Here is an 18840-nt window from a genome sequence, read left to right on the forward strand (position 1 = left end):
GACCCCGCGGGGCGGCAGGATCCAGGCAGCCCCCACCGGACGTGACTCACAGAAACCAGAGCGAGCGGGGCCAGACAGCGACGCCTACGCAGGGCCGGAAACCTCCCTCCCCGCCCCCCCGCCAGGCCCCTCTGCCCCCGGCCCTGCTGGTGCCCCTCACTCCCGACCCACAGCCCCCTGCCAGCCCAGCCTGCCCCCCCAGCCCTGCCGGTGCCCCTCACTCCCGACCCGCAGCCCCCTGCCGGCCCAGCCCTGCCCTCCCCAGCTCTGCTGGTGCCCCTCACTCCCGACCCGCAGCCCCTGCCAGCCCGTCCCTGCCCCCCATGCCCTGCCGGTGCCCCTCACTCCCGACCCGCAGCCCCTGCCAGCCCAGCCCTGCCCCCCATGCCCTGCCGGTGCCCCTCACTCCCGACCCGCAGCCCCTGCCAGCCCAGCCCTGCCCCCCACAGCCCTGCCGGTGCCCCTCACTCCCGACCCGCAGCCCTGCCAGCCCAGCCTGCCCCCCATGCCCTGCCGGTGCCCCTCACTCCCAACCCGCAGCCCCCCGGGCTCTGCACCTGAGCTGTCTCTGTGGTTCACACACTCGCCGAGGTATCGAGTGTCTGGCACCAGACGGGGCCCGGGGTCAGCAGCCCGGCGCAGAGATGCTGACCACGGGGCGGGGGGGCACGCGGGGCCTCTCGCTGTGTTGCAGGTCGGGGCCGGGGCCGACAGGGCCCCTGCGGGCTCCAGACTGACGCACAAACCCGCTGGGCTCAGCACGGGCGGCCACGAGGCGTTTCCTCTGCAACCCCAACCCCCGGCTCCCAGCTGCCCAGGTCTGCAGCCTCGACCAGCACCCAGGAGCTGCGGGTCGGGAGTGAGGGGCACCGGCAGGGCTGGGCTGGCAGGGGCTGCGGGTCGGGAGTGAGGGGCACCGGCAGGGCTGGGGGGAGGCAGGGCTGGGCTGGCAGGGGGCTGCGGGTCGGGAGTGAGGGGCACCGGCAGGGCTGGGCTAGCAGGGGCTGCGGGTCGGGAGTGAGGGGCACCGGCAGGGCTGGGCTGGCAGGGGGCTGCAGGTCGGGAGTGAGGGGCACCGGCAGGCCTGGGGGGGCAGGGCTGGGCTGGCAGGGGGCTGCAGGTCGGGAGTGAGGGGCACTGGCAGGGCTGGGGGGGGCAGGGCTGGGCTGGCAGGGGGCTGCGGGTTGGGAGTGAGGGGCACCGGCAGGCCTGGGGGGGCAGGGCTGGGCTGGCAGGGGGCTGCAGGTCGGGAGTGAGGGGCACCGGCAGGGCTGGGGGGGCCCAGGGCTCGGCTGGCAGGGGGCTGCAGGTCGGGAGTGAGGGGCACCGGCAGGGCTGGGCTAGCAGGGGCTGCGGGTCGGGAGTGAGGGGCACCAGGAGATGGGGGGGTCTCCCCGCATTAGACTCATTTCTCAGCCCTGGGACTTTGTTCCACGTGAACCGAGTTGCTCCAGGAAGCCTCAAAAATCAAAATATTTCAACAGGGCAAAAGTCAGAAATCACACGCTTGGGTCAGGGAGGGGCATCGGCCTCGAACCCCAGGCCCTGTGTCCCATCTCCCCCGACCCACCAGGACTCCTGGGTTCTTTCTCCTGCTCTGGGAGGGGAGTGGTGTCTAGTGGTTAGAGCTGGGTGTGGGGGGAGGCGAGTCAGGGCGCCTCGTGCCTCAGTTTACCCCTTTTGGCATGATTTCTGGGTGCCTGGCAGGAGGCAGGGGTCTTTGCCAGGAGGAAGTGGATAAAACCTCAGAGCAGGGTGGGGAAACCTTTGGCCCCATGCGCCCACCCGCGGGGATATGAGGCGAGAGACGTTGAGCCGCGGAAGCTCTCGCACCCAGGACCCCTCCCTCCCTTGGCCCAGCGACACCCTCCCCTGGCTGCCCTTCCTGGCACTGGCCGGCGCCTTCCACCCCAACCCCGAGTCGGGGGGCCTGGCCCCCCGTGACTTCACCGACGCCGACATCACCCAGCTGGGCGCCCTGCGGGCCGTGGCCTGGTTCCTGGAGAGGAACCCGCCCGCCGGGAGGCCCTCCATGGCCCCCGGGACGCTGGACGACAGGGAGCCGCTCACGGCCAGCAGGCTCTTCAAGGCCTATTTCCAAGGTGGGGAGAGAACCCAGGCGTCCTGGCTTCCAGCTCCCACTCCCCCCAGCACTGGGGACAGAACCCAGGAGTCCTGGCTCCGAGCACCCCCTCCCACACACACACACACACTCTACCCACTAGCCCCCATTCCCCCCCAGCACTGGGGACAGAACCCAGGAGTCCTGGCTCCCAGCCCGCCCTGCTCTGACCCACTCGACCCCACTCCCCTCCCAGAGCTGGGACAGAACCAGGAGTCCTGGCTCCCAGCCCACCCCCCTCCAGACTTTGTCTCTTGCAGCCGATGGGAGGCCATCCAGGGAATCGATGGTGGAGATTTTCCACCTGGACGACAGCAGCTCCCACTTCCACTGCGAGGAGATCGCCAAAGGTAGGGGGCGCCGGGGGTGGGGGGCTGGGGGGATCGGGGGGCACGGGGGCACAGGGCTGGAGGGTTTGGGGGGGCGCTGGGGGGGGTTCCGGGGGGGCTCTTCACTTCAGGGAGCTGGGCGGGGGCTGGGGGGGCCAGACGTAAAGGATGCAGGAACCGGGCAGGGGCCTCAGGAGGGGGTACAGGCCGCAGGGGGGGGCTCAGGGGGGCACCAGGCTGCAGGCGGGTGGATGGGGGGCACCAGGCTGCAGGCAGGTGGATGGGGGGGGCGCCAGGCTGCAGGCGGGTGGATGGGGGGCACCAGGCTGCAGGCAGGTGGATGGGGGGGTACAGGCTGCAGGCGGGTGGATGGGGGGGCGCCAGGCTGCAGGCGGGTGGATGGGGGGTGCCAGGCTGCAGGCGGGTGGATGGGGGGGTACAGGCTGCAGGCGGCTGGATGGGGGGCACCAGGCTGCAGGCAGGTGGATGGGGGGGCGCCAGGCCGCAGGTGGGGGCTCAGGGGGGCACCAGGCTGCAGGCGGGTGGATGGGGGGCACCAGGCTGCAGGCAGGTGGATGCGGGGGCGCCAGGCTGCAGGTGGGTGGATGGGGGGGGCACCAGGCTGCAGGCAGGTGGATGGGGGGGCGCCAGGCCGCAGGGGGGGGCTCAGGGGGGCACCAGGCTGCAGGCGGGTGGATGGGGGGCACCAGGCTGCAGGCAGGTGGATGCGGGGGCTCCAGGCTGCAGGTGGGTGGCTGGGGGGGCGCCAAGCTGCAGGTGGCTGGATGGGGGGCGCACCCCAGGCGGGTGGATGGGGGGGCGCCAGGCTGCAGGCGGGTGGATGGGGGGGGCACCCCAGGCGGGTGGATGGGGGGGCGCCAGGCTGCAGGCGGGTGGATGGGGGGGCACCCCAGGCGGGTGGATGGGGGGGGCAGCGATTCTACAGCAGCAGCCACTGGGCCGAGCCCGATGGGCACCGGGTACGAGATGCCGCGCCAGGGCCAGGCCGGCCACTCGCCCGCCCCCCAACTCTGCCAGGTCTGCCGGCGTCCGGAGAGCACAAGCCCCCAGCCGGACCCCCCCACATCCCAGGAATGGGCCCTGAAATCCCGAGATCGGCACCCAGAATCTCCCCATCTTTTGAAAAGCTCGTTTCGGGCCAGTCTCTTGGTGTTTGGGCCCCTCCCCAGGGGAGGGGGGCAGGAGCTCTCCCCCGACACCTGCCCAGCCCCTGCCCAGCTGTTAATCCTGCCCCCCAACGTCCCATCGGTTCAGCCCCCCCACCCCAGTGCCCCCACCTGTCACGGACTCACAGGTTGTGCCAACTCTTGGCCCCGTGTGGCAGGTTGGGGGTGCCCCTTTCAGTGCGACAGCCCTTCTCGGGGGGGCCACTCTCTCTCGGGGGGTCCAGCCCCTCCACCTCCTGAGCCTTAGCATGCCTGTCTCTGACGTGGGCCCCTTCGGGGAGTCCCCTCGCTCTGGACCCCTGGGGCCTCCACCCCCCCAAAGGGGATGATGCCCCCCTGTTCCCTAGCCGGAGCAGGCTAGGGTGAGCGGGGGCAGAGCCGGTACCCCTGGGGGGCGCCGGCTCCCATCCGGCCCCAGGGCGGAGACCAGCTGGCTCAGGGGGATGGGGAATGGGGCAGGGGCCTGTCCCCTCTAGGGGGCGCCAGCTCCCATCCCGCCCCACGGCACGTCGAAGAGCCAGCTCTCAGGGTGCTGGGGGTCATGGAGCTGGCCCTCAACGCAGCCCCCATCAGGGTGACCCGGGGCCGGCTGCTTGGCTCCCGCTTCCCCTTCCCCGTTGTCGACAGCCTGAGCGAGCTCTCCGTGCCCGAACGCAGCCTGGCCGGCAGCCCCTTCGCCGTCTCCCTCCTGCAGCCCTCAGGTAGGGGGCGCTCCCCCCGCCTCGCACGGGGCACTGGGCTGCCCTTCTTCGTGGTTGTTATAGGTGGCTGTTTCCCCAGCCCCCGCTCCCCACCCCAGAGGTGGCTGCGTTTCAGCACTGGGTGTTGGGTCCCTGTATAACCAGCCCCTGCGCCCCGCCCCAGAACCAGCCGCATCTCAGTCCCGGGTGAGGGGTCCGGCTAACCACTCCCCACCCCAGAGGGGGCTGGGTCTCAGCGCCCCCGGTGCCATGTCGCCCCCCGGCCGGCAGGGAGCCGGGGATCGCCACGGCCCTGCACACTGGACATCGGCGCCGGTGATTTCAGGGCTGGCTGCTCTGACTCCTGCATCGTATTTCGCCACTGGCTGATTATTGATTACGGAGCCCCAGTTTTTGGGGGCGTATTCGCAGTCCCCAGTCTTTGCCTGTTGATTATTGGTCCCCCGTTACGGACGGTCCCCGATGTCTCCGCAGTGGGGGCTGACCCCAGTTCTTGGGGGCTAGCTGGGTCCCTCCCTGGGTTTTGTCGTGATTATTGATCTCGCTTCCTGCTCCTCGGGTGCTGAGCGTGGACCTTTTGGCCCCCGCCCGACAGGTGATGGGTGAGAACCCGCCGGCCCACAGGCTGCTGGCTTCTCCAGGCCCTGCGAGGGGGGCGCCCGGCACCACCCCGGCTGCGCCCGGCACCGCGGGACCCTGAGATCTGACGCTGGAGATGCGGAGAGTCCGGTGACGCTGCGGGTCGGCGCCAACCCTCTGAGCTGCCGCCCGCGGGGACCCAGCGCGGGCAGGGCCTCGTGTGAGACTAGCAGTGGGTGGCGGGCCCGGTGCCTCTCACTCCCGACCCGCAGCCCCCGGCTCTGCCGGTGCCCCTCACTCCCGACCCGCAGCCCCCTGGGCTCCCCCATCCTGCCGGTGCCCCTCACTCCCGACCCGCAGCCCCCGGCTCTGCCGGTGCCCCTCACTCCCAACCCGCAGCCCCTGGGCTCCCCCCGCCACTCTGCCGGTGCCCCTCACTCCCGACCCGCAGCCCCCTGCCAGCCCAGCCCTGCCAGTGCCCCTCACTCCCGACCCGCAGCCCCCTGGGCTCCCCCCACCCGCCGGTGCCCCTCACTCCCAACCCGCAGCCCCCTGCCCCCCCAGCCCTGCCGGTGCCCCTCACTCCCGACCCGCAGCCCCCTGCCCCCCCCCAGCCCTGCCGGTGCCCCTCACTCCCGACCCGCAGTCCCCGGCCCTGCCGGTGCCCCTCACTCCTGACCCGCAGCCCCCTGCCACCCCCGCCCTGCCGGTGCCCCTCACTCCCGACCCGCAGCCCCCTGGGCTCCCCCCGCCACTCTGCCGGTGCCCCTCACTCCCGACCCGCAGCCCCTGCTTGTCCGTCCAGTCTCTGTTTCCCAGCGCAGCTGGTCGTGCTGGTCAGCGATGAGAACGGAAACACAGACGCCTTCACCGTGGCCTCTCGGACACCCAGCCCCACCGCCTCATGGTAACCCCCCAACCCCCACGGGCCTAGCCATGAGCGGGGTTGGGGCCCGGACGCCTGGGTTCTCTCCCCAGCTCTGGGAGGGGAGTGGGGTCTAGGGTGAGAGCCGGGGGTCTCGGAGCCCAGACTCCTGGGTTCTCATCCTTATTGCGACTCTCTTTCTCCCCACAGGTCGGGGGGGTCCTGTGCTCACCCCATGGCTCGGCAGGGGAAGGGAACGGCCAGTTCCCGCCGAGCGACCCAAATGGTCCCCTGTAAACAGCGCCGACGCAGCAAAGGGTCTCCGGGGGCTTTAAGCTTTCAATAAACGCAGACGCCCTGGAGGTAGAAACGTCTCGCTGAACATTTCATCGCCACGGAGCCGCAACGGGCTGGGTGAGGACCCCTCACCCGGCGCTGGGACGCAGCCCCTCTGCGGGGGGCGCCAGGGGGCAGGTTATGGGGGATCCCTTGCTAAGCACCGAGCCACAGCCCAGCTCTGGGGTGGAACAGAGGCTGGTTACCCGGGAACCCCTTGCCCGGCGCTCAGATGCAGCTGGCTCTGGGGTGGGGAGCTGGGGAACCACCAAACAGAACAAAATGTCTGGGACAAGACTGGGGTCTCTGGGCTGGCACCGACTGGCAGGGAAGAGCACCCCCTGCTGCCCCCATGCCGCCCTGGCCCCCCAACTCGGTGACACCCCCCGGAGTCAACGGTTCCTTGAGGCGGCAGAAGGGGAAGTGGCCAGTCTTTATAAAGGCCAGGCCCCAGCTGCGGAAGGGGGAAGTGGTCTCGAGGCGTCGGCCCGGACTCCGGGGTCCAGCGTGGGAGGCAGAGACCGGAGCAGCCATGAGCTCCCAGCAGAATCTACAAGGTACCATTGCAGTCTCCTGCTCCAAACTCCCCGGACGCCTGGGTCCCGTTCCCCATCCCACCCCGGTCACCCCCACATTCCACCCCGGACGCCTGGGTCCCATTTCCCATGCTGACCTCCCTCCCTTCACCTCCTCCTGGATCCCCTTCTCCTGCTCCAAACTCCCCGGATGCCTGGGTCCCATTTCCCTTCCTGACCTCCCTCCCCCCACCTCCTCGGACTCCTGGGTCCCCTTCTTCTGCTCCCTGCTCCCGGACGCCTGGGTCCCATTCACTATCCTCCCCACTCTCTACAGGATGGGAGCATCGCAGGGTCCCCTGGGAATGAGCACACTCCCGGGACGCTTGGGTCCCATTCCTTCTCTGCAAAGGGCTGGGAGCACTGCGGGGTCCCCCAGATCCGTGGGCAGGTGGGGGGAGGGGTGTTTCTCTCCCGCTCACATCCCCCGGGCTCAGGATCTTTCTGTCAGTTCCTCCGGCCGGGCGGGGAAAGGCAGCAAAGCAGAGTACCCAGAAAGGGGAAACAAGCCAGGCCTGAGAAAGAGGAAACCCAGAGCCTGAAAGGGGGGCTGCGGTCGGAGTGAGGGACACCGGCAGGGCGGGGGGATCCAGGGGGCTGCGGGTCGGGAGCGAGGGGCACCGGCAGGGCTGGGGGGGGCAGGGGGCTGCGGGTCGGGAGCGAGGGCACCGGCAGGCGGGGGGATCCAGGGGGCTGCGGGTCGGGGAGCGAGGGGGCACCGGCAGGGCGGGGGGATCCAGGGGGCTGCGGTCGGGAGAGAGGGGGCACCGGCAGGGCTGGGGGATCCAGGGGGCTGCGGGTCGGGAGCGAGGGGCACCGGCAGGGCGGGGGGATCCAGGGGCTGCGGGTCGGGAGCGAGGGGCACCGGCAGGGCTGGGGGATCCAGGGGGCTGCGGGTCGGGAGCGAGGGGCACCGGCAGGCGGGGGGATCCAGGGAGCTGCGGGTCGGGAGCGAGGGGCACCGGCAGGGCTGGGGGATCCAAGGGGGCTGCGGGTCGGGAGAAAGGGCGGGGGGATCCAGGGGCTGCGGGTCGGGAGTGAGGGGCACCGGCAGGGCGGGGGGATCCAGGGGGCTGCGGGTCGGGAGCGAGGGGCACCGGCAGGCTGGGGGATCCAGGGGGCTGCGGGTCGGAGCGAGGGGCACCGGCAGGGCTGGGGGATCCAGGGGGCTGCGGGTCGGGAGAAAGGGCGGGGGGATCCAGGGGGCTGCGGGTCGGGAGCGAGGGGCACCGGCAGGGCGGGGGGATCCAGGGGGCTGCGGGTCGGGAGCGAGGGGCACCGGCAGGGCTGGGGGGGGCAGGGGGCTGCGGGTCGGGAGTGAGGGGCACCGGCAGGGCTGGGGGATCCATGGGGCTGCGGGTCGGGAGTGAGGGGCACCATTAACCCTTTGTTCCCCCCACGCCAGGGGGCAAGGCCTTCGGGGAGCTGAAGGCCCAGCAGGAGAAGGTTCTGGACTCTCTCAATAAGGTAGACGCTCCCCCCCCGGGAGTCTGTGGGGGGGCCCCAGGGATGGGGGAGGGGAATGGGCCCCACAGCCCCCCCCCCCCGGCCCATGTGTGTCATACCCTGGATCACCCCCCATCTTGCCGGACCCAGGGGGTGGAGCTACGCCGTGGCAGCTCGTGATGTCATCATGGGGAGGGCAGTGATGTCGGGGGGGGCGGGGATGTTACGAGGCTCCGGGGTCACTCACTGTGGGCTGTGATGTCATTCCTATGTCCCTGGGGCATGTGATGTCATGTCCTGAGCCAGGCAGCGGCTGGGATGTTGCCCCCCCCCAAGTCATGATGTCGCCCCCAGTGAGCGATGATGTCACGCACCCTGTAATGTCCTACACGGAGGGCTGTGATGTCATCAGACAGTGAGGTCTTCTTGTGACATCACACGCCAGTCACTACGAGGTGCCAGGGTTGTGATGTCATAAGCCAGGGATGATGTCAGCGGGGTCTGATGTCACACACAGATTCCTGTTATGTCACACCCAGACTGCTATGATGTCAGAGGGGTGTGAGGTCACCCGCGGAGAGTGGTGATGTCATGGGCAGGGCACTGATACCACCCACTAAGGTCCTCTGACCCCCCCCAAGCCACTGCCCACCACCACGGGGCTGCCCTCCCAGCCCCGCCCCCAACCCAGCCCCTCTCTCAGCCCCCAGCCCTGCCCCCAACCCAGCCCCCCCCCATCCCCAACCCAGCCCCCTCTCTCTGCCCCCAGGAATTCCTGGACGACCCCAAATACAGCACAGACGAAGACCTGCCGGAGAAGCTGGAGGCCTTCAAGAGTGAGCGACACCCGAGGGACGGATGGGGGCTCATTTGGGGTGGGGCCCAACTCGCCTGAGGGCTGAGGGGGAGACCAGGGGTCCTAGGCCCCCTGGGGGTGGGGGGCAGCTGGTACCTGGGGCTGGTGCTGGGGGCCTCTGTCTAATCCTCTTGTCCGTCCGTCCGTCCTGCAGAGAAATACATGGAGTTCGACCTCAATGGGAACGGGGACATTGGTGAGTTCCCATGTGCGAGCGTGGGCGTGCGAGCGTGTGTGTGTGCGAGCATGTGTGTGTGAGCGTGGGCGTGCCCCCGCTGGCCCCCCTGACCTCTGCTCCCCCCAGACATCATGGCTCTGAAGCGGATGCTGGAGAAGCTGGGGGCGGCCAAGACCCACCTGGAGCTGAAGAAAATGATCACGGAGGTGACGGGCGGCCTGGGCGAGACCATCGGGTACCGGGACTTCGTCCACATGATGCTGGGCAAGCGCTCGGCCATCTTCAAACTGTGAGCGTCCCTCCCTCCCGACCCCCAGCCCCTCCGTCCCCCAGCCCGGCCGGCGCCCCTCCCTCCCGACCCCCAGCCCCTCCGCCCCCCAGCCCGGCCGGCGCCCCTCCCTCCCGACCCCCAGCCCCTCCGCCCCCCAGCCTGGCCGGCGCCCCTCCCTCCCAACCCCCAGCCCCTCCATCTCCCGCCCGGCCGGCGCCCCTCCCTCCCGACCCGCAGCCCCTCCGCCCTCTGCCCGGCCAGTGCCCCTCCCTCCTGACCCCCAGCCCCTCTGCCCCCCAGCCCGGATGGTGCCCCTCCCTCCCGACCCCCAGACCCTCCGCCCCCCGCCCAGACGGCGCCCCTCCCTCCCGACCCCCAGCCCCTCCGCCCCCCAGCCCGGCTGGTGCCCCTCACTCCTGACCCGCAGCACCTGGGTCGCCCCCCATCCCCCAAGCTCACCCCCCGCTGTCAATCACCCCGTCTCTGTCCCCCCTGCAGGATCCTGATGTACGAAGACAAAGCCAAGGAGAAAGAGGAGAAGCCGGCCGGCCCCCCCGCCAAGAGGGCCATCGCTGACCTCCCCTAGCTGCCCCCGGCGCCCCCCCTCCGGGGGCTGTCGGGGGGCCCCGGGCAGGGAGCGTCTCCGCCCCTGCTCTGGGGTTCCCGTGGTTCACGTCGCTGCTAGAAACCAAGCCACTAACAACGTCTGCAGGGGGGCCTGGGGGGCAGCACCCAGGCTGGGGGGGCAGGGTGGGGGGAGGCTGGTTTCACAGGGTGGTCCTGGGGGGCAGAGCTGAGCCACACTCACTTCACCTCAACATGACCCCTGGGCTGAGGGTCGTGACCTCTCCCCCCCCCCCCGCCCTCTTTGGCCCTAGCTCTCGGATCCTGCAAAGGATTCTGGGATTGTTAGACCATGTCACACACCCCCCACCCGCACGACATATGCTAAGCCTGCAAAGGATTCTGGGATTGCCCCTCCCCCTACGCCAGACTCACGCCAGCCCCACAAAGGATTCTGGGCCAGCCAAGGCGGGGGAGGTTAAAGGTCGAGAGCCCCTTGGCACTCATGGGGTCGGCGTGAGGGGTGAAAGGTCGGAGGTCACAGGGGGTGACCCATACGTGCGGCATTGTCAATAAAGGCCTCTTAATGACCCTGCTGTTGCCTGGTGGTTTCTATGGGGGGGGGGTCACTGATCATGGGAGGAGCATGTGATGTCAGCCCCAGCCAATCAGGAGCCTCCAGGCAAGCGCGATGGGGATAGAAGTTTCTGATTGGCCAGGAAGTGGGTGGGTTGGGCTTTTCTGCCCAGGTGGAATGATCCATTAGCAGCTCGGAGGTGGGAATGGCCCATTATAGAGGGGAAATGGGGGTGACTCCAGTGGAATGGCCCATCCTAGCTGGGGGGAGGTGGGATGGAATGTGCCATTGCAGAAGGGCGGGAGGTGTCTCCTGATGGAAAGGTCCATTATAGAATCATAGGATGAGAAGGGACCTCGCGAGGTCTCTAGTCCCGTCCCCTGCACTCGTGGCAGGACTCACTATTATCTAGACCAGGGGAGGGCAAACCGGCACCACGTCCCTGCGGCCCCGGATGCTGGAGAAACTGGGGGTGGCCAAGACCCCCGCAGCTACCATTGGCCGGGGACAGGGACCTGCAGCCAATGGGAGCTTCAGGGGTGGTACCCACAGGCAAGGGCAGCGCTGCCGGACATGCTGGCCACTTCCAGGAGCGGCACAGGGCCAGGGCAGGCAGGGAGCCTGCCTTAGCCCCATAGTGCGCCACTGCCACCCCGGAGCCGCTCGAGGTAAGCTGTGCTGGGCCGGAGCCTGCACCCCAAACCCCTCCTGCACCCCAACCCCCTGCCGCACACCCTCCTGCACCCCGCACCCGTGCCCTGAGTCCCCTCCCGCACCCTTCCTGCACCCCAACACCCTGCCCTGAGCCCCTTCCTGCACCCCACCCCGCACCCCAACCCACTGCCCCAGCCCTACATTCATGGCCCTGCATGCACTTTCCCTACCCAGATGTGGCCCTCGGCTCAAAAGTTTGCCCACCCCTGATCTAGACCACCTCTGACAGGGGTTTGTCCAACCTGCTCTTAAAAATCCCCAATGACGGAGATTCCACCACCCCCTGGGCAATTTATTCTAGGGCTTCACCACCCGGCAGTCAGGAAGTTTTTCCCAATGTCCAACCGAAACCGCCCTGGCTGCAGTTTAAGCCCAGTGCTTCTTGGCCTGTCCTCAGCAGGTAAGAACAACAATTTTTCTCCCTCCTCCTTCTAACAACCTTTTACGTACTTGAAAACGGTTCTCATGTCCCCTCCCAGTCGTCTCCTCTCCAGACTAAACAAACCCAGGTTCTCAATCTTCCCTCCTAACTCATGTTTTCTAGACCTTCCATCATTTTTGTTGCTCTTCTCTGGACTCTCTCCAATCTGTCCACATCCTTCCTGAAATGTGGTGCCCAGACCCCGACACAATACTCCAGCTGAGGCCTGATCAGCGCGGAGCAGAGCGGGAGAATTACTTCTCGTGTCTCGCTTACAACACTCCTGCTACTCCAGCCCAGAAGGATGTTCGCTCTTTTTGCGACAGCGTTACACTGTTGACCCATATTTAGCTCTTGCTCCACTCTGACCCCCAGGTCCCTTTCCGCAGGACTCCTTCCTAGGCCGTCATTTCGCATCGTGTGCGTGCAACTGATTGATCCTTCATAAGGGGAGGACTTTGCATTTGTCCTTATTGAATTTCCTCCTATTTACTTCAGACCGTTCCTCCAGTTTGTCCAGATCATTTTCAATTTTAATCCTACCCTCCAAAGCACTTGCAACCCCTCCCAGCTTGGTATCTTCCGCAAACTTTATCAGTGTCCTCTGTATGCTGTTATCTAAATCATCGATGAAGATACTGAACAGAACCGGGCCCAGAACTGATCCCTGCAGGACCCCACTCGTTCTGCCCTTCCAGCCTGACTGTGAACCACTGATAATGACTGTCTGGGGACGATTTTCCAGCCAGTTTTGCACCCACCTTATAGTAGCTCCATCTACGGTGTATTTCCCTAGTTTGTTTATGAGAAGGTCATGTAAGACAGGATCAAAAGCTTTATACTAAAGTCCAGTTATACCATATCTACCACTTCCCCCTGTCCGCAGGGCTTGTCACCCTGTCAAAGAAAGCTGTCCGGTTGGTTTGACAACCTTTGTTCTTGACAAACCCAGGCTGACTGTTACTTATCACCTCATTATCTTCTAGGTGTTTGCAAACTGATTGCTTAATGATTTGCTCCATTATCCTTCCGGGTACAGACATTAAACTGACTGGTCTGTAATCCCCCGGGTTGTCCTTATTTTCCTTTTTAGAGATGGGCACTAGATTTGCCCTTTCCCAGCCTTTTGGAATCTCTCCCGTCTTCCGGGACTTTTCAAAGGGAATCGCTAACGGCTCCAATATCTCCTCAATCAGCTCCTGGGGTATTCTGGGATGTATTTCATCGGGCCCTGGTGACTTGAAGACCTCTAACTTGTCCAAGTAATTTTTCACTTGTTCTTTCCCTATTTTAGACTCCGATCCTTCCTCCTTTTCACTGGCATTCACTACGTTAGACGTCCCATCGCCACCAACCTTCTTGGTGAAAACCGAAACAAAGAAGTCGTTAAGCACCTCTGTCACTTCCACATTTTCTGTTATTGTCTTTCCCCCCTCATTGAGTAACAGGCCTACCCTGTCCTTGGTCTTCCTCTTGCTTCTAATGTATTTGTAGAATGTTTTCTTGTCTCCTTTTATGTCCCTAATTAGTTTGATCTCGTTTTGTGCCTTGGCCTTTCTAATTTTGTCCCTACAGACTTGTGTTATTTGTTTATATTCCTCCTTTGTAATTTGACCTAATTTCACTTTTTGTAGGACCCTTTTTTGAGTTTTAGATCACTGAAGATCTGGTGAAGCCAGGGTGGTCTCTGGCCATCCTTCCTGTCTTTCCTACGCAGGGGGATAGTTTCCTCTTGTGCCCTTAATAATGTCTCTTTGAAAAACTGCCAACCGTCTTCAATTGTCTTCCCCTTTAGACTTGCTTCCTAGGGGATCTGACCTACCAACTCCCTGAGTCTGCTGAAGTCTGCCTTCTGGAAATCCATTGTCTGTATTGTGCTGTTCTCCCGCCTACCAGTCCCTAGAATCGTGAACTCGACCATTCGTGATCACTTTCACCCCAGCTGCCTGCCAGGTTCCAGGGGTATAGACCATCCCATTAGAGAAAGGATGGGGGTGGCGTGAATTATAGGGGGTATTGGAATGTTCCATTATAGCAGGGATGGGGGTGTTGGAATGGTCCATTATAGGTGGAACATTTCATTTTGGAGAGGATGGGGGTGTCTCCTGGTGGAAGGGTCTATGATAGCAGGGGGTTGGGGTAAAAAGGCTCTTTATCTCGTGGGGGGGGAGGGGGCTAGTTCCTGATGGGATAACCCATTCTAGCTGATGAGGGAGAGTTCACAGCCCATTTAATGGGGAGGTGGTGTCTCCTGGTGGAAGGGCCCATTAGAGCAACCCGGGGAGGGTGCCACAGCGAGGAACTGCCTATTATAGCAGGTGGAAGTGGAACATCCGATTATTATATGGAGCGGGGAGTCTCCCAGTGGAATGGTCCATTGTATTTGTAAGTAAATATGGTTGGAACTTCTCATTGTAATGGGGAGGTGCCTCCAGGTGGAATGGTCCATTATAGCCAGTCAGATTGGAACATCCCATTATAATAACAAGGGGGCGTGTCATGGTGGATCTACAATACATCCACCCCCCTCAGCCTTCCCCTCCCTGGATTCTCCACCCTGCACCCCGGTTCAATGGAATATGCCCTAATAAACCTACTCCTTTTCCAGAAGACCCTCCTTTTGGGAATAAATTATGCAAATGTTACCACCCCTCTCTGAAATGTACCTATTTGCATAAATTATGCAAACAAAGATTTACATAATTTGCCTTAGGAAGCCTCCCCCATAATTACATAAATTATGCAGATAGGAAAAACTGTTAATGGCCCCCTTTGATTTTTCAAAACCCATGCTAATTACAGGCCCTCCGCCACCGGCATTGCGTTCTAGTCAGTCCCCCTCCTCCTGCTGAAGAAATTGTTCAAATGAACTGATTTTATTATGCCAGAAGCCTCGCCCCTTATGCAGATGAGGACATTAAACTACCTCAGTGGCATTACATCACAAGCCAGGATTTATGCCTATTAGAAGGCTCTCCAGGTATTAGCCCAGAAGTCTCTTAACTTTTGCATACACTATGCTAATGGCCAAAGATCTCCCTATGCCACTAGTTCATTACATCTCTGTTTATGCAAAGGAACAGACCCCCCGAATAATCCAGTTTTAGCATATTTTGCACGTTATGTAAATGAAGATAACCTTTAAATAACCCTGGTTAATTACAATTACACTATTAGCCTAGGCTACCTTGTATAAAAAGTTATGCAAACGAACAGAAGCCCTTAAGCACATGTCATTTTATGTTATCAATAGCCACCCTCCTATTGCATAAATTATGCAAATATAAAAGACCTGAATTTGAAACCAGGAACCTCCTTTGCTTGGCAGATATTATGCAAATGAGAGACAAACCCACGAACAAACCTCTCCTCTTTTGCATAAATTGTGCAAAACACAAAGCCTCCGCCCCTCTCCAAAAGCTCCTTCTTTTTGCATAAATTATGCAAATCACAAAAATACCCCGCTAAAGGCCACTCACTATTCCAGCCTGCAAGATTTCCCACCTCTTCGCATAAATTATGCAAATTATCAGTCCTGCGCAAACGCACTGGCCCTGGGAAGCCCCGCCCCCTCTTGATTGACCTTTCTCCGCCCCCTCCCAGTCTCTAGCCCCGCCCTTACGCAACGTGGGGGCGTGGCCTCCCCTGCGCCGCCGGGGTCTGGGACCCGGATGGCCGTTTAGTCGGTGCCTAGACGCCGAGGCTCCCACATCGGGCCCTGGAAAAAAAATAATAAAACAAGGGGGGGGGACCCGCCGTAATCCGCATCCATCCTCCGCCTGGCGATCCCATCCGCTCTCGGGAAGCCCGTATCCGGATAGAGCGGACCGAGCCCGATCCGAAGAGGTGGGTATCGACCCGGTTCCGACCTGCTGGGCTCGGCGCTCAGCCCCTATAAAGGGGGCGGGGGGGGGGAGACGGATCGGCTTGAGCCGGTAGAACGTTCAGGCCTCCGCCATCTTGTTCCCAGCCCTCTCCTTCTCCCTAACCCCCCCATCTTCATCCACATCCATCCGTCCCTCGGGGGCCCCCATCTTCCCCCCTGGACGCCCTCATCCCCACCCAAATCGCTCCCCTTGCCACCTCCAGGGGGCATTTTCCCCTTGGGGGGGCGTCTGGGGTCACTAACCCCCCCAATTCAGAGCCTCAGAGCGGAGGGTTCAAGTGACTGTTGGGGGGGGAGTAGCCCCCCCATTCCCCAAAACTTGTCCCCCATGGGCTCAATGAGGGGTCACCATGAGGGGTACGCAGTGGTGGGGGGCCTGGATCCCTCTTGGACCCCCACTTGGCCCCAGAATTTCACAGCCACTGAAGCTACCCCACAATTTTAAAGGGGGCTGAGGGGTTAATGGGGTTTTTGGGGTGAGGGGTTTCTGGGGGGGGGGGCTGGGCAGGTGGGGAGAGATGGGGTGAAGGCTGCTGTCACCCTCTTCCCCCCCCCCCCCATCGCTGTCAGTTTTGCCCCCAAGATTCAACCCACTGGACAAATCCGGCCTGCTCTTTGTGGGGTCCTGGCACACTTTTAGGAGCGGTCTTGGGGTACCACAGAAATCTGGGGTCCATGTTGATGCGTGGGCAAGGGGTGAATCTCATTGTTCTTTCTTTACTTCCCGGGCACCCTAAAAAAAAATCAACCCCACCAAACACCTCAACCCTCATTTTGGGTGGGCTTTTAATGCTACTGTTGGGGTGAGTGTGAAATTTGGGGTGCACATCGATGCCAGAGCAGGGCTGCATCTGACTGAACCCGCTGCTTTGTTTTTTTTCCAGTGGTACCCTAAAAAAAAAAAATCGAAACCACTGTAAAACCCTCATCTGTATTTCTGGGGTGGAATATGTTCATGTATTGGGGTGTTGAAATTTGGGGGGAGTAAATCAGAGCTAATTAAATCCCTTTTCATTCTTTCTGTAGCACCCTAAAATATTTGTTACTGACAAAACCGAGGCCACTTTTGTGGGGGGTACTAAGAAACAATGATGGAAATAATGGGCGGTCATTGAAATGTGGGATGTATGCTGTGGTAGAACAGGGGTGCCATTTAATGTCTCTCTTTCCCTCCTATATAAAGCGGCACCCTGAATTCATCTGAAAAACCCCATCCGTGCTACTGAGATGGTACTGTAATTTGGGGTGCATGCCTGCTGGTCTCGTGTAAACCTCCTTTTCAACCACACCTGAGAAAAATCTTAAACCGCTGTAAAAAACACCCCCCCCCCAATTTTGGGGGTAATAGACAACTTTCCTCATTGTGGGGTGCTGGTTTAGGACGCAGCCGGGGGGGTGGATCGAAATGACCCCCAATCCTTTCTCGGCCGCACCCTCATATTTTTAAATCGGTGGGGGGGAAAGCCAGTCCCCCATTTTCAGGCTGCTGGAAATCGGGGTGTTGCTGAAATCTGGGGTAGAGGAAGGTGATTGTGAAACAGGAGGTAGCTTTCCCTAATATTCCCCACCCTAAAAATAGTCCATTGTAATGGAAGGGATAAATATGGGGTGCTTGTAGTAGAATAGGGGGTGAATTAGCCCGTACGTTGATACCACCCTAAAAAAAGACCATTGGCAATTTAAATGATTTCATGGTGGTGTAGAGATTTGGGAGTGTATTTTGATGGTGTTGTGTAGCATTACCCCTCTTTCCTCTGTCCTGACACACCTGTTAGTCCCTCCTTTAAAATGATATTGGGGTGATTCACATTTGGGGTGTGTGATGGGATGAAGGAAGGTCTGTGTATCCCCCCCCCCGAAATAAGCCCCAATAACAAAAAAAAAAAAAAATCCACATGGGTGTTTGTTTGGGGTGGGGGGGTGCTGCCATTTTGGGGTGGTCCATTTGAACTCTACCCTATATTTCAGCACTGCCCTACACCTGCCAGCTGAAGGCATCAATCACAGATTCATAATCGGTCTGTGATTAGGGTGGGAATCAGTGGGTCTCTGTTGGTTTGGGGGGCTGAATTCTTCTTTTCTTTCTCTTTCTTACCCTGTAATTATCCTTGTCTCATAAAGACTGTTTAGGGCTATTATAATTGAATTTGAGGAGGTATGTACGCAGTGGAATGGAAATTTTACCCCACCCTTTCTTAATGCCAACTCAGGCTTCAGCAGCTAAATTATTTATATTCAGTCATTATCTGATGGTTGATTTATTATTATTTTTTAAATTAGGTTGAAAGTGAATTTTGGGGTGTGGAGCGGATGCGGTCTTGTTTTTTTTTAATCTAGGAAAGAAGTAAAATAAGAGATCTGTGTGAATTACTAATAAATATCCATTTAGATGTACAAACCCATTACATTTTGGGGTTGTGGAGATGGTAATTGGTCCCATATTTAAATAAAAATGAGAGACTAGAATAAAGAATGCATGCCGTGCTGTGTATACTGTAGGACTAATAACATAGATTGAATTGAAATTACTGACCGTTATGTGGGCATTTAAAAGATGGGGGAGCGAAGGGGGAAGAGTGGGGTTGGTATCCCTCGTTATTTTAATTTTGTTAATGTGGGTGTGCATAGTTGGTGCAAATTATTACCGTATTGTGTGTCATCTGTCTCCTGAAGATCTGGGGGGCTGGGACAGAACCAAAGAATAAAGGTTAATTTAGCAGCAGGCTTAGTTAGGGTTACAAGAAAATGAGGAATGGGGTGGAAAGGAATCAGCTAAAGTAATGGGTGGGGTCTTCTAATTTGCATGGTCAGGGCAATGTCGACATTGGTGGGGTGTCTTTGACATCTAATGATGAATTTAATAGTCAATCCGTATCTGTGTATCATGGCGACTCTCAGCTTAAGGCTGGGGGTCTCTTACCTGGAATTTATGGTACAAAAACATTCATTAATTCAGTAACCGTAAAGATTTTAAGACACCTCCCCAGGGGTATGCCAGTGGCACCCTACTAAAGACAATGCTAAATTAATAAACCATTCTAAATGAACAGACATTTTAATGAATTAACGTCCAGCTAGAGCCGTATTTGGGTATTGAAATCAGGGACCACCCTGATTATGCTGATGAATGCCAAATCCGAATGGTTTATTAATTCCATCTGCAGCGATATTCAGGATAACCTGCTCTCTGTACACTTATTGTTACCCAATGACACCAGCTGTGTTGTGAATGG

General features: G+C 61.0%; 2 protein-coding genes across 2 annotated transcripts in view; both read left to right on the forward strand.

The window, feature by feature from the left end:
- The first annotated feature begins 6588 nt into the window (after window positions 1–6588).
- On the forward strand, window positions 6589–10123 carry AIF1 (allograft inflammatory factor 1). The gene is made up of 6 exons (XM_074970917.1): window positions 6589–6676; window positions 8100–8161; window positions 8910–8976; window positions 9151–9192; window positions 9301–9463; window positions 9944–10123. The coding sequence occupies exons 1-6, from the start codon at window positions 6652–6654 to the stop codon at window positions 10029–10031; spliced, it is 447 nt and encodes a 148-aa protein (XP_074827018.1). The 5' UTR covers window positions 6589–6651; the 3' UTR covers window positions 10032–10123.
- A 5207-nt stretch (window positions 10124–15330) lies between these two features.
- PRRC2A (proline rich coiled-coil 2A) overlaps window positions 15331–18840 on the forward strand; it is a 30108-nt gene continuing 26598 nt past the window's right edge. Inside the window, 1 exon segment of the mRNA XM_074970732.1 lies at window positions 15331–15567. The gene's annotated coding sequence lies outside the window, so the exon portion shown is untranslated.

This window comes from Natator depressus, chromosome 14 (genome assembly GCF_965152275.1).
Source record: "Natator depressus isolate rNatDep1 chromosome 14, rNatDep2.hap1, whole genome shotgun sequence".
NCBI classification, from domain to species: Eukaryota; Metazoa; Chordata; order Testudines; family Cheloniidae; genus Natator; species Natator depressus.

What these genes read in the sequence shown, in the direction of transcription:
- AIF1 (XM_074970917.1), top strand. Translation starts at nt 6,652, where the DNA reads ATGAGCTCCCAGCAGAATCTACAAG. An exon ending in GAAGCTGGAGGCCTTCAAGA is followed by an intron (nt 8,977 to 9,150) that starts GTGAGCGACACC and finishes TCCGTCCTGCAG; the next exon opens with AGAAATACATGGAGTTCGAC. An exon ending in CAATGGGAACGGGGACATTG is followed by an intron (nt 9,193 to 9,300) that starts GTGAGTTCCCAT and finishes TGCTCCCCCCAG; the next exon opens with ACATCATGGCTCTGAAGCGG.